Source organism: Monodelphis domestica, chromosome 5 (genome assembly GCF_027887165.1).
Source record: "Monodelphis domestica isolate mMonDom1 chromosome 5, mMonDom1.pri, whole genome shotgun sequence".
NCBI lineage: Eukaryota > Metazoa > Chordata > Mammalia > Didelphimorphia > Didelphidae > Monodelphis > Monodelphis domestica.
The window spans coordinates 254,271,121-254,286,487 of record NC_077231.1 but is presented as its reverse complement, the minus strand read 5'-3'; the positions used below and the strand labels follow the sequence as shown (position 1 = coordinate 254,286,487).

General features: G+C 39.4%; 1 protein-coding gene and 1 long non-coding RNA gene across 9 annotated transcripts in view; one reads left to right on the top strand and one right to left on the bottom strand.

Moving 5' to 3' along the window:
• Window positions 1–15,367, bottom strand: part of ZNF438 (zinc finger protein 438) — a 213,857-nt gene that overhangs the window by 32,384 nt on the left and 166,106 nt on the right. Inside the window, exon 1 of one of the 8 annotated variants that reach the window (XM_007504798.2) lies at window positions 3,146–4,042. The exons of 5 other annotated variants lie outside the window; for them this stretch is intronic. In XM_007504798.2, coding sequence (XP_007504860.1) covers window positions 3,146–3,239 — 94 coding nt within the window. In that variant the 5' untranslated portion in view covers window positions 3,240–4,042. Of the gene's footprint in view, window positions 1–2,032; window positions 3,120–3,145; window positions 4,043–15,367 lie in introns of those variants that run through there. 2 more of the 8 variants (XM_056800906.1, XM_056800904.1) reach the window with 2 other exon arrangements.
• Window positions 3,166–6,304, top strand: LOC103096004 (uncharacterized). Its single transcript, XR_008912593.1, has 3 exons — window positions 3,166–3,350; window positions 4,009–4,291; window positions 6,168–6,304. It is a non-coding gene; the product is annotated as an uncharacterized LOC103096004 (long non-coding RNA).

The following is a 15,367-nucleotide window of genomic DNA, read 5'->3' as shown; positions in this document are numbered from 1 at the left end:
TTTTTTTTTGTATTGATATCATATTCAGAAACCTAGAAAAACGAGATTAAGTATCTGGGAGAAGAAGACAGTCAATAGCATCAAAGGCTATGGAGGTCAAGAAGGAGAATGACTGAGAAAAAGCCATTAGATTTGGCAATTAAGAGATCATTGGCAATTTTAGAACAGCTTCAGTTGAGTAAGGGGTCAAGGAAAACAAGGTTATGAATCTGAGAGATTAGAAGGCTAGTGATCTCTTTTCAAAAATAGGGAAATTCAGAAGAAGAATGGGTTTCTGCTATAAAATTGCAATCCAGCCAAATCTGCTCATCTTCTATAGCTTACTCTGGCCCTCCAAAAATGAAATTGCAAAGTAAGGACAGGACTTTCTCAGCTCTTCCTATATAGCTGCTGTATATGCCAAGGTTTCGTTTGTCTTAAAAGGGTTGATGTCTTGCACAGAACAGGAGAGTGAAGCCAGTTCAGCCATAAGAGGCCACATACAAGAATTGGGGAAGAGGGGAGCAGTGCTATAAGAGAATATTTGGAAGGGTTGTGTAACTGTATTGCTAATAGGTTCTGCAATTGTCTTTCCTGTAGAGGACAAGATTCGGTTATCCCTTGGAGTGATGTCATGGGCCTCAAAGCCAGCATTTTAAATTTACAACTAGGTATTATTGGTTTATAACTAGAACCTATTAAACAAGTGGTAACTGATAATTGAGTGTGGTTAGAGAAAGTGAGGGGAGAGGTATTAGAAGACAAAAAAAGAATGGTCATTTATTCCACCTCACTCTCATTTTTTAGAAAAGGAAACACCCAGTGGTTCTCAACTTCTCCATTTGTAGCAATGAGAATACATAATGCATATCAGGTATTTGCATTCCGAATCATAACTGTAGCAAAATTACAGTTTTGAAGTAGCCACCAAAATAATTTTTTGGTTTGGGGTCACCGCAACATGAGGAACTGTATTATGGGGTCACATCATTAGAAAGATTGAGAACCACTGTGTTAAATGATTTGTCCAAAGTCACACAAACAGTAAGTAGCAGAAGAAGGATCTGAACTTGGGTCCTGTAACTACAAGTTTAGCACTCTTTCCATTGAAGTCTAAGGGGCTATGTTACACATCTATTTCTAATTTGTACCCTACCTCTTGCTCACTGAGCATAAAATAGTTATAGGAGAGAATGTCTGAAAGGAAACCTTGCCCCCATTTCAGTAATATAGAAAAAGCAATGCTCCATTGCTGTGTGAATGAACATGCACTCATAGTTCCTTCTATTTTCCCTACCTGCTCAATGTCTGGTAAAAGTCTTCAGGCATAAGGAAATGGTGCAATGGCATTAGCCATTGGTAATAGAGGAAAAAAATGGCTCAAAAACAAAGTAATATATTTATGCTCTTAAAGAGCTCAGATATCCTGAGTAATTGGTCTTAAAGTCTTAACTGATAAAAAGAATGAATTCATTTACTGGGAAAAGTCTACCTGCGGCCCTCACAGATTCCTTTGCCAACACACTTCTCCCCACTTTTGGGTGATCATAGATCAAATACTTCAGGCCACTACAGCTTTCCCATTCTGTCAGGATACAAATCATAACTCCTGGGAGAGGAAAAGGCTCTTCAGGGACTAGATGACACTTTTAAATACCGAACTAAAGGTACCACATGAGATGCTGCACTTATCTCACCAAGCTGTAGGGATCCAAAGTCTTTGGCACTGGATTTCTAATGGATTTGATCCATTTGATCTATTTGATCCAAAACCTTTAGAAATCCTATAAGCTGTTATTACTTTTTTGAAGAACGGGGTGTATGGGGTGCTCAGGGAGGGGTAGTATCTCTGGTATATGGAGGGCTTGTCGTGCCCTCCTAGGGCAGCTCTCCAGCCTCTGACCCCCACCTGACACCCAGCTCTCACTTGTGGCTCCCAGTAGCTAGCATTCGGCAGTGGCCACACCCCAGGCAACGGCTTCGACAGGCCAGCCAAACCTTGTGAGGGTAGCCATCGGGTCGTCAACCCCTGGTGAACCAGGGCTTTGCTCACCCAGCATGTGAAGACTGCTTCAGCAGAACAGGCGGAAGAAACCAACAAGAAGGTTCAACGGCTGAGATGGCGATACAGCAAGGCTCTGTGGAGTGCACTGTTGGAGCACAAAGGACAACACGGCCATCCAATGCAGCTGAGGAAGTCTCCAGGTATAACGGTTTTTCGTGCCACTGGACCCAGACTTCCAACCGAGAGAGTGGGACTGTCTCTGTGCACTGACTTTTCCACTTCATGCACAAGTGTCTTTGTGCACAAAAACGCACAAAGACAATCGTCATCCTTGGTTACCAGAGACTACCACCACCACTTTTTTGAAGAGTTGTTAGCTTCATTTAGTGTAGCACAAGTCTTAGTATAAAGCAGTCACACTGCCCCAGGCACATACAAGCGGTTCTCTGCCTTCCCTTCCAGTTCTGAAACTATAATCAAATCAATTCTGTCAGTGATCCTGGGGATAGTGGGTCTGACCTCTCCATTAAAACCTCAGCCCTCACCCCTATTACTTTTAAAACCTAAGAGCCACCAAACATGTCTCCCATGTTAGAATGTAAGCTCCTTGGGGACAGGCACTGCCTTCACGTGTATTTCTGTATCTCCTGTGCTCAGCACAGAGTAAGTGCTTAATAAATACATTTAATGAATAAAAAGTGTTTTGGTTTTTTTTTTTTAAGTAGAACTGTGAAGTGTATCAAGGGACTTAAAAGTGCCACAGTTTCTGGAGAGCTTGAAAATTGACTTAATACCTGACTTTCAAGAACTAAAAAAATTACCTTTAACAAGGAAAATCATCAAGTTTGACACAAAATTAATTCCGGAAAATTTAACAATGAAACAAAATGGTTAAAGCAATACTCATTTCTAAGTGGAGATTTTTTTAAGTTCTTGGTAATCTGAAAAGTGACATAATAAAAATCTGACTATTAAGGATCATGCTGGAAGGCTTAGGAAAGAATATTTGAAGCCAAATGTTCTTTCCTTCTCAGCCAAAATTGAGAACCACTAAAAGTGGTTTAAAATTACAAGTTGTAAAACCTTTTCCAATTCCAAAATGCAAAACTACTTCTGAAATGTAGAGGGAAAACAGAAAACGGAAGGAAGGAAGCAACTTACCCCCACTCACCTCTGGGTGGCCACTACAAGGAAAGAATCCCATACTCAACAATGGAAGGAATTCTAGATTGTCCCTGACTACCTGGGTGACCATATCACCTCCCTTGGTTTTGGTTCCTTCTGTCCCCTCCAGGTCTAAAGTTATGGCCCAATAATCTAATCCAACCTCCTTATTTTATAGCTCAGGAAACTGAGGCCAAGTAAGGTGAAATATCGTTTGTACTGAACTTCTTTTCCCTCCAGAGTCAGTATAATGAGATATAGCTCTTGTAAAATCAATGAATCATTCAATTGATCATCTAAGAATGATTTAAAAATGACAGTTGCCCCTGGATTTTGACTTTTTTTAAAACTTGTGGCTACTCTAGTTCTGATCAAAGAAAATAGGGCATATTTCGAATGAACTTCTTTTCTGATTAGAGGTGGAAGGTAGTAAGGGGGTGGGATGAAATTATTTGCAAACACTCATTACACATAAATAATAATGCTAAATTGTACATAACACTTTAAGGAGGTTTGGCATATTACTTCATTGATCCTCACCATAACCTCATGAAGTAGGTGTTATTACACCCATTTTATAGATAAGGACACTGAGGCACAGAAAGGTTACATAACTTGTCCAGGGTTACATAGCTGGGAAGTGTCTGAGGCAGGATTCAAATTCTGGTCTTCCTGCCTCCAGATCCAGCACTCTGCCCACTGTGTATGAAAATGATATAGGATGCTGAAAAACAAAAAAATCTGGTACCTCTCCAATTTGACAAACATTTAGCAAGGGTTCACTAAGCAACAGATTTATGCCTTTCTTAGCAATCCTCTGAGAAGGCTAGAGCTCACTCCTCTTACTTCTCCTTTCTCAGAAGGCAGAACCAAGGCAGCCCTGTTGGGTCAAGATGCTCTCCTATTGCTTCATTTCTCTGGGCCCAGACCCAGAACCTCTAGCTGTTAGGCTAGAGGCTGCAGCTGAACCTCAAGAGCTATGAAAGGGTCTTCCTCTCATCCCTTCGACCTCTCCCCTCAACGAAGAGAAACCAACCTGAGTAGAATAAGCTGTTCAGATACATCATGAGCCTATCGAAGGATCTGATTGTTAGAAATTTAAAAAGAAAGGAGTCTTGAATAATAGGAGTGATATTGAGACAAGTAAGTACCCCTAATGGTTGGTGTTCATTTTCTTCCTGAGGCAATGAGAACTGAAGGGACTTGCCTGTAGTAACACCGCTAGCATCAGAAACCATCAGAAATGAAAGACTTGATCTCCCAAATTGGCTCTCTAGCTACCTTGCCATGCTGCCCCTCTTCTGGTCCATACGGACATGAAAGCCAGCTCTGGGTAGTCTAAACAGTGGCCTTCTTGAGATAAAGCTCCTGTTTCTGCGAGTTGGAGCTGAGGAGTGATGGGAAGTATGGCCATCTCAAGCCAAGTTAGAAAGAAGGGTGGCATGGTTGTCTAACATGGAAGTTATTTTGAAGCAACAGGAGGCTGGCTGATTCCTCAAGGAAGCAAGTGCCCTACTCTACCTAAGAAAAGAACGGCATGGGCAAGGCTCAGGAGTTGTGAATATTCCTCTATCAGGCCACTGGGCAGAGATTGTGGAGCCTAGGCCTCTAGGGTGGGGCTATAGGGCACTAGTGATATCTTATAATGTTCTGGAGGGACAGAAAGCAAAGAGTTAGTGGTAGGACAGTGGCCCAGTCCCTTTCCAAGTATGCTTAAGATTCTTCCTGGTACTAATTTAATCCAGAGAGTGCTATTGGGTACAGGAAGCTAAGAAACAGTCATTTCTACTACACGTTGTACAGCATAGACCCTGAAATTGGCATTGTAGGAAATCTCCAGTATTTCTGAGAAAATAATTAAGGGAGAGACTTAAAATAGGTCAGATTATAGGGAGAAAAAAGTTGGGCAATGAATCATCAAATATCCCACAAAATTAAACAAATTAGATAGTTACATTTATTATCAAAAAGGGCTCCAGCACCCTTTATAGAAGGCTTTCAAAGCCAATTACATAGGATATTAACAGAAAGGGAAAAAAGAAAGACTAATCCAATAAAATGTGGTTTCTTAAATTCAAATAATCTAATTGGTCTTTTGGGGCCCTACAAATACTAACTCAAATAAAAAGGTTGAGAACTACAAACTATTATTGTATTGCTGTATTTTAAAGTACAGTGAATAATCTGAAGTTTCTTGTTTCCTATGCTACCTCCCTCACTCTGCCCAACCCCTCCGCCCCCAGCTCCCTATTTTTAAAGTTACTGCATTTTAAAATTCCTAATTTCTGGGGAAATTTTTTTATTTCAATTGCTCTTTTTCAAAATTACTTGCAACCAAATGGTTTATGATTAAACAGTAGTTTAAAAGAAAGGGCCCTGGGCTGGAATCAGAGGACCTGGGGTCAAATTCTAGCTCTACTGCTCATCAGCTGGGTGAGTTTGGGTAAATTACTTGACCTCTCTAAACTCAGTACCTTCATCTATAACATGAGACATAAGACTAGGTAATCTATAAAGTCTTTTCCAGCCCTAATGCCGCGAGTTAGAAATACTAAGCTAAAGGAAGCATTTTACCTCTTTAACAAAAGTATATTCAACATAACACATTCAATACACTGCCTGAATTTCTCATGATACCCACTGCTAAGGAAGACTCTGTGCTTCTGTGAGAACCAGCTGGATCATAGATGTAGAGCCAGGGGCTATTTAGGTCAACATTCTCATTTTACAGAGGAGAAAACTGAGGTTTTACAGGATAAGAGGTGTTAGGTGATTTGCCCAAGGTCACCCAATCAGTTCCTAAGTGACAGGCACACGATTCAAAAATAACTGCCCTCATTCCAGTTCCAGTGCTCCTTCCCACCCCCCAATCCCACCATCCTATCTCCTATAACATCACAATCACCTTGGCAGATCTGACTAGGAGAGAGTGACCTATGGAATAAATTACTTAACATAACTAAGCATAAATGTTCTTTAAATGAATCTACTCTAACCTTATTCTATCTATTGTAAATAGCTACATGCAGAACTCCTATCAAATGGATGAAATTGAGAAGACTTAAATAGCATCAGTCTCTGTCAATGATAGCTGATTGTCTGGTTTGATCAATTCGTCATACCTATAATGAATACCTGTGGATACTACTATCATTCAAGCATACGTTTCTGGTGTCTGCTGAGACAGGAGGACTTGTTGGCCCAGTCTTTCTCAGTAGGGTTTATATGCTCAAAAACACCACCTGCAGAAGTGCTTCGGTGGTTGTGCAAAGCTCCCAGGACAAGAAACAGGGGATGGATAATCTAAAACATGACCTTTCATTTTGCACATTAAAATGAGTTATTCTGTCTTGGTCTATGCTATCATCCTTTACTCCCAAATAGCACTTGAAAAAACTTGGTATCAAATATCACAGGCAAAAGGATTTTAAGAAAGATGAAAATCTAGTTAATGGGGTAAACAGAGATGCTTAGGTTTCAGTGTTACAGCACCATCAACAGAAATTTACCCAAACTTTGAAATGCACTGAAAAAGCTTAGGTTCCTGCTATGGTTAAAATAGCAGGATTCTGAGCCCAACCTAAAATCAAATTAGAAAGTTTAAAAAACAGAACAGATAACTTAGAATCTAATATCTGGAATATATTCTTACAGATGAATAGCTACTTCAATTACAGATGTGTTTAACTTCACACAGATGATGGCTGTGAAAAGCTGTGAAGAAAATGAACTTTTAAAAATCAAACTATTTTTTAATTGACATAATTTTGGGGAAATTTTACATTTTTCATGATCTCCTTTCAGTTGGCAGTTATTCCTGATATTTTAACCTTCAAAACTTTTTTCTAGCTTCTCAGTTATAGATAATTATCCATCCATATGCACAAACTTACTAGGCTAAGCTAAGGATACTTTTGTAAAACAAGACATTTTCATGTTCTATGAATGTAGAAATATGGTAATAATCAGCCTCTAACCCACCTGCTTTGAAAGTGCACACTGTTGTATATAAATTTTCTTAAAGTTCAATGTGTCTAGCATATTCAGAAAAGCTCTCCCAATGCTGAGGCAATCAAGGAATTAACAAAGAGAAAGCCAAGTAAGCACCTAGTACTGCCCACTGGGTTCAGAGATGGGGGTTTTTGTAAAACTTGTCTAAATGGATTTTACACAACCGAACACAGGCTTTCCTTCTGGAGCCATCAATGCTAGAACAAATAACAAAATCATCAGATGGTCTCCAAGCTACAAGGAACATTTTGGGTTCCTCTGACTTTGAACTTTGCCCAGTTAATTCTCCCTTCAAGTTCCTTATTCTTCTCCTGATGACTAAATATGATAAAGTCGGGCATACAGGAACATCAAATCCCCCAAACATGTTCCAGAATGTGTACAAATTAACTCTTCAACCTCTTGGAAGATATGAAATACTTCTTTTAAAAATTATTTATTATTTATAATATTTTTCCATGGTTCCATGATTCATGATTCCCTCTCCTCTTTCCTCCCCCTTCCCAGAGTCAAGGAGCAATTTCCCTGGGTTATACATGTATTGTTGTTCAAAGTCTATTCCCATGTTATTCATATTTGCAGTAGAGCAATCTTTTAACATCAAAACCCTAATCATATCTCCATCGAACCATGTGATCGATCATATATTTTTCTTCTGCGTTTCTGCTCCCACAGTTCTTTCTCTGGATATGGATAGTGTTCTTTCTCCCAAGTTCCTCTGGATTGTCCTGGATCATTGCATTGCTCCTAGTAGAGAAGTCCATTACATTCAATTGTACCACAGTGTATCAGTCTCTGTGTGTAAGGTTCTCCTGGTTCTGCTCCTTTCACTCTGCATCAATTCCTGGAGGTCATTCCAGTTCACATGGAATTACTCCAGTTCATTATTCCTTTGAGCACAAGAGTATTCCATCACCAATATATAGCACAATTTGTTCAGCCATTTCCCAATTGAAGGGCATCCCCTCATTTTCCAATTTTTTGCCACCACAAAGAGTGCAGCTATGAATATTCTTGTACAAGTCTTTTTCCTTATTATCTCTTTGGGGTACAAGCCCAGCAGTGCTATGGCTGGATCAAAGGCAGGCATTCTTGTAAAGCCCTTTGGGCATAGTTCCAAATTGCCCCCCAGAATGGCTGGATTAATTCACAACTCCATCAGCAGTGTATTAGCGTCCCAATTTTGCCACACCCCTTCCAACATTTATCACTTTCCTTTGCTGCCATAATGGCCAATCTGCTAGGTGTGAGGTGGTACATCAGTAAATTACTTCTAAGATATAAACTACATTTCTATTTCTAATCCCACACTTCACCCCCTCAATCCCTCTTCTCCTGGGCAGAAATAAGAGGATAACAAGGATTATGGGAAAGAACAAATCAGTAGATATCACTGCAGTTTTTGTCTAGATCTTGGGGAACCTGGATAGTCACTTTCATCATTTTTGCAAAGTAGCATTTCTAGCCTTAGTGACCCCTGAGTGAGTTATTCAGGGGGCCACACACACTGGCTGGGATTTTCTTGGAGCCACAGAGTAGCTACCAGGGTTCATCCCACCCTTGGCAGTCTTCTCTGGTAGTTGGAGACCAAATGAGGCCCTCCCTAATTGCCATTCACATCAAATGATGAATCCTGGGGAGCCTTTTGTAATCCCTACTGCAATCATAATCAATACAAATAAAACTTCAGAACACAGATACTCAAGAAAAACAGTGAATCAAGAAAGAAACCTGCTTTGGGGCACATACATCCCTAAATAGAATAACTTTTCATTGGAATCTTAGCTCCTTAGGGTCTTGCTGATTGTCTGATTCATTCTTTATCAATGTATATTTTCTAGAGAGATTTTAAATGTTACAGAACATAATGTTGGACATCTCTGGGGTTGACTGTAATCTTAAACAATGTGGAACATACCATCCACAGTACCAGTATGAATGATCTCTATGTTTAAGTTTTAGGGGATCAAAAATCCTTGTTTTTAGGAAGGTCCTTCACTAGTCCTTCATAATACTTTGACTGTCATCTTGAAAATGACTGCTTATGGCTCTTTAGAATGTAACTTGAGTGAGAGATGAGGTATGCAGGTACAATTTTAGCCTACTCTGGCCCAAACAAATAATCTCAAGTTAATTATGAGAAGTAGGCAAATCATATAATAGGGCATGAGTAATGAGAACTTTAGAAAGTGGATACAGTTGGGGAGTATTTCACTAAAGTATAAAATAAAATACTGAAAATACCTGTTAAATACCTTCAAAAATACCAAAGTACATAGAAACAACAACAACAAAAAAACTCATGACAGAATTTAAAATTCTAAGTTTTGAATGACTGTTATGTTGCCTAGCAGTTTTCATGTTTAAAAATGGCAATACATATCTATGAACTTCCCATCTTCTCTCTACCCCTTACTAGAAGGTAGGTCTCTTACTAAAACAGTTGCATGATCTTAGGTAAGTCACCAAGTTATTTCTCTGTGTCTCTTCTCCTATCCATAAAATGATAGGGCTGGACTCAATTAACATTCTTTCCCATCCTAATATCCTAAATTCTATCCTTTAAGGCCAAAAACCTATCTCTGTGAAGAATAGGAAATAAAGTTCATAAATTTGAGTTGCTCTGTGTTTATTCCAGTTTTTCACATTTGTAAACTATACCTCAGAGTTACCATGATAATTAATAAAGAGGGCAGAGCTTTGAATATATAAAGTATTAATAAAAATGCTAAATCAGTCAAGCTATAACACATGAGTAGGTAAATGTTAGAATACAGATTAAATCATGAAAAGTCTTGATAAATCTCAGAAATGTTTGGTCTTTCAGAAAATTCTGATGAAATTTCACTTTATAAAAACTCAAACTCAATTCATACTCATAACATTTCAGACAAATGCCATTCCTACTTTTGCCCAATATTTCAAAGTATCATAGTAAAGCATAAAAATTTCCAAATGAATGCAAATTCTTGAGCATTCTTTTAAGCATGACTTAAACTGCATTCAAATTGATTTTGAAATGTATTTCCACATCACCTGCAAGCTCTTTGTAAGCTGTCACATCATACACTAGAATTTCTGTTCTAAGATATTTGCATAAGCATTTAGGACTTTGATGCCAATTTATTTAAAGCCAAGAACAATATGTTTTGCTGTACTAAAAACACAAGTAGATTTATGGATTTCTGTTCCTACTGGTGTTGGACTTCTACAAACAAACAAAAAAGACAACTATGTTATATTTCTGGACAGACCGATATTCTAAATATCACTGTCAAAACTTTCTACTTTCATCATTGCTCAACTCATCACACAAACCATCTGCATAAATAAAGATGTAAGCATCTGTTGTACGGCAAATGGTCTCAGGGGCAGATGTTTTTATCCCTGCATTCATGTCACTGGGGTTGGATACATTATTTGAACAGATGTACACAATCTGAAAGTGTTGTGTCCCACAGTGAAATGTCTCCAACTGCTTTCTATCAAAGTACATAAACGATATTTGCACCTGCACTTATGTTAATGATATAAAGGCAGCAGGGGGTTCTGACAAAGGGAGATGTGATGCTATGAAATATATTGACATGGTTAATTGAAGTTTTTGTTGCCAAATGACTCTACTGACATTGATACATATACTCAGCTCCAATGTCTACGTAATACTTTTTTTAAAAGTTGAAAAAATTAGAGTGGTTCAAACAATTCAAATACCCATAACCTTAACTGATCAAGGATGTTTTTATCACCCTTGTGTTTTCAATAAAAAAAAACAACTGAATTCACTTAAGATATAAGTTTTGCCCAGTAAATTATAGGTCCCTACTCATTCTTGTCCTCTTAATTTTGAGGGTAACTTTTTTTTTTTAAATCCTTACCAAATTAGTACTATGTATTGGTTCCATTGCAGAAGAATGATGAAGGCTAGACAATGGGAGTTAAGTGACTAGCCCAGTGTCACATAGTAGATCAGATTTAAAACCAGACCCTCCCATCTCTAGGCCTGGCTCTCAATCTATTAAATCATCTAGCTTCCCCCTGAGTACCATTTTTTTAAGGGTGTATATTTTTCATTTGGCATTCTGTCAATACCACAACTAGCCAATAACATGCAATAACATTTTATCGAAGTTAGAAGACTGTAAAATTTCCATTTCTACCATTAAGACATTAAGGAAAACCCACTAAAAAAGATCAACTTGTCCTTGGAGATCATATGAAAATCTTGATTTTCATTTAATGGGATCTAATAGCCTCTAATGGGCTAAAAATCCAAGAATAATAGTGTTGATTAGTCAATGATGACCAATATTTTCATATGAACTTCATATGAATTTTGTCTGGCAGAATAAGTTGATTCTCCTCTCTCTCTCTCTCTCTCTCTCTCTCTCTCTCTCTCTCTCTCTCTCTGAGAACATTTTCCCATGCTTACTTTATTACTCCCCCCCCCCCCTTGCCTGGTGCTGACAAGTAGTTTCACTGGGTTATACATGTATCATTTGTTCAGAACCTATTTCCATGTTATTCATATTTGCAGTAGAGTGAACTTTTAACACAAAACCCTAATCATAACCCATCAAACCTCTTGATCAATCAGAGGTTTTTCTTCTGCAGTTCTACTCCCACAGTTCTTTCTCATAAGTCCCTCAGAATTGTCCTGTATCAGTGCATTGCTGCTAGTAGAGAAGTGCATTACCCTCAATTGTGCCACAGTGTATTAGTCTCTGTGTACAATGTGGTTCTGCTCCTTCTGCTCTGCATCATAAATTGGTGATTCTTAAAGAATAATCTCTATCTCCCTTCACCACCAAAAATAAAATACACCCCCCCCAACTCAAAGTAAAACCATTCATTGCCAATGATCAGAGATGCCAATGATCAGGAAAAAATGCTAAGGATGTTTATCACTGAATACTAAGATGAATATAGTTGCTCAAATCTCCACAAAAACCCAGTAGTTTCACTCTCATGCAACACATACTGAACTGAAAATCACTTGACAAATAATCTCTGGATAATGAGAGCACAGATTCAAAACTGAAATGGATCTCAAAGGCAATCGGTCTAGCTCCCCCATCTTACAACTGAGGAAACTGAGGCACAAAAAATAAGATGACTTGCCCAAGGTTACTCAGGCAGGAAGGATGGAGGCCATATTTGAACCCAAGTCCTCTGACACCAGAGGCAGGGTTCTTTCCTACACTGATTAGCTATATGGTGATCTCTAATTAGATGAATTATATAGATAATAGATAATTAATTAGATGAAAATGAAGGGCCTCTTTCAATTGTGCAATTGGCTAAGCCCCTTCCCAGCATAGCTTATTACTCTGTATTTCTAAGAAATCGTTCAGACTCACTAACTCACTGTCATTGTCTCCAAAGATTCTCATCCTTCAAGTATACTCAGGATGCGGCAATCTGACAGTCAAAGGGACAGGGTAGATGACTGGAGAATCCAAGGGAGCATCCCAGGCCCACTCAGTAAGAGTGAACAAGTCTATTTTCAGATTAGCTAGTTAAGAGAGTGCTGAGCTGGGGGTCAGGAGATGTGGTGCCAGTTCTACCTCAGACGTATCTTAGTTCTGGGCACTTGGGCAGGTCAGAGCCATGGTTTCCTCGTTTGTAAACTGGACATAATACTACTCACTTCCTACCTCCCAGGTGTCTTGTGGGCAATGTGCTTTGAAAATATTAAAGACATTTTCTCCCTGTGGAGATATGATCTGTCAGCTGTTTCTGTCAGGGCTGTGATCCCTCCCTCCATAGCAACCATGCCTACTGAAAATCCCCCAAATAAAGTACTCACCACCAAAGTTCTTGGCACCATCAAATGGCCCAACATCAGAAATAGCTATTATCTAATGACAAAACACTAAAGAAGCCATGCCCTAAATACTAAAGAATCTTAATTTTATTAATTAATAGCATTAGAGATCATTATCACAGTGTTATCTCAAAGGATTTTTATGTTCCTTAATAGCATATGTAATAAGCAATTCAAATCAATTAATCAATACTTATTAAGCATCTATTATGTGTTGGGCACTATGCTAAGTTCTGGGGATACAAAAAGAGACAGAAGACAGTCCCTGCCCTCAAAGAGTTCAAAATCTAATGGGAGGAAACAACATGCAAGCAAGTATATACAAAGCAAGTAAAATACAAGATAAATGGGACAATTAACAAAGGGACAGGGCCGAGAACAGATAGATCTCTGGAGCCATCCACTAGCCACTTCCTTTCCAGCTGATGTTGGCCATTAGTAAATTCATCTTTGTACTCTTGGCCAGCTGTGCAGTATTTCTCACTCTGTATATATCTCTCCACCCTGTCCTGAGGAGTGGCATGATGGGTTTTGCCAAAGGCTTGTCTGAAATCTGGGTATCCTCTGCCCATTTCTGTGATCTCCATAAATTTATGAAAAAGAGCAATGAAGTTATTTTGTCAGGTCCTGCATTTGCCAGTGGTTCTTGTTACTCAGTGTTGTAAGTTCAATGCCACAAAGATTTTGTGTCAGAGGATCTGGGCTCAAATTTACCTCTGCTACCTATGTGATCCTGGCCAGAGGTCTTTGGATCTCTACCTCCTCTTCTCTAAAATAAAGGTTGGCCTATAGGACTACAAAGTCTCTTCTAGTTCCTAACCTGTGAACCTAAATTCTCACAATCCCTCTATTAATATGTTTTGGAATTTTGCAGATATCAAAGTCATATTTACCAGTTTTCATTTGCAGACTCGACTCTCTCCATTTTTCTTTGAAAATCAGGGCAATATTGAACCTTTTCAATCACCCTTGGCTCCCCCCCCCCCCTTTTTCATGAACTTTAAGGATCACTGGTAGTTTAATGCCCAATGACACTTGCCAAGTCTTTCAGTCTCCTGAGATATAGTTCATTTGGGACTGGTGATGATCATAAAAAGGGCAGCCAAGTGCTCTCTTATAGTCTTCTTATTTCTCTGTAGTTTCTGATATATATATATATATATATATATATATATTCCTTTCCAGTCCAGGCCTTTCCCTCCATTATTACTTCCTACTTCTTCTTTGCTTCTCTTCTAGCCCTCAACATAGCCCAAAATTCCAAACCTTTTTGTTATCTTTAGCATTCATTGCTAGCCTTAGTTCATCCCCAGCTTCAGTGTTCTTGACACTGCTCTTACTGGGCCAAGCCACTCGTTTTTTCATGTTGTTATCTTCCCTTGCTTCCACCTTCTATACTTGTTCTTTAAAAATCTAAGTTGGTTGATGAGTCCTTTGTGTATTGGGGTGTATGGGGTGCTCAGGGAGGGGTAGTATCTCTGGCAGGGAGGGTTTGTTGTGCTCTCCTAGGGCAGCTCTCCAGCCTCTGAGCCTCACCTGACACCCAGCTCTCACTTGTGGCTCCCAGTAGCTGCTAGCATGTGGCAGCAGCCACACCCCGGGCAAAGGCTTCGACAGGCCGGCCAAACCTTGTGAGGGTAGCCATCGGGTCGTCGACCCCTGGTGAACCAGGGCTTTGCTCACCCAGCATGTGAAGACTGCTTCGGTGGAACAGGCTGAAGAAACCAATAAGAAGGTTCAAAGGCTGAGAGGGCGACGCAGCAAAGCACTGTGGAGTGCTCAGGGCATGTTGGAGCACAAAGGACAACACGGCCATCCAATGCAGCTGAGGAAGTCTCCGGGTGTAACGACTTTTCATGCCACTGGACCCAGGCTTCCCACGCCAAGAGAGTGGGACTGTCTCTGTGCACCGACTTTTACACTTAAATCTTCATGCACAGGTGTCTTTGTGCACAAAAACGCACAAAGACAATCGTCATCCTCGGTTACCAAGAGACTACTACCGACCGACCGACTTTTGTGTATCTCTATTAGCTCCTGTTCTCCTAAAATCTGGGGGTGCCAGAGTATCCCTGGATTTCTTCTACTCTATCACAAATTCTGAAATGAAATAACAACTTTATCCCAAAGTTCTCATAATATCTACTTCTCTATCCAGTTTCTCTTCGTTGATTTGAACCAGAATGAAAAAAGCAATTAGTTCCCCTTGTCACTTATTCTACTTTTTGAAAAATGAAATAATCAATAAAACAAGTCAAGGATTTATCAGTGTGGCTTCAGGCAGCTTGAAGTGTTAGTGGGTTTCTAGAAAATTTAAATCCTCTATTGCTACTACATCATGCCATGCCTCTATGCAGGTGAGTAATCCTTCCCTCAAATTC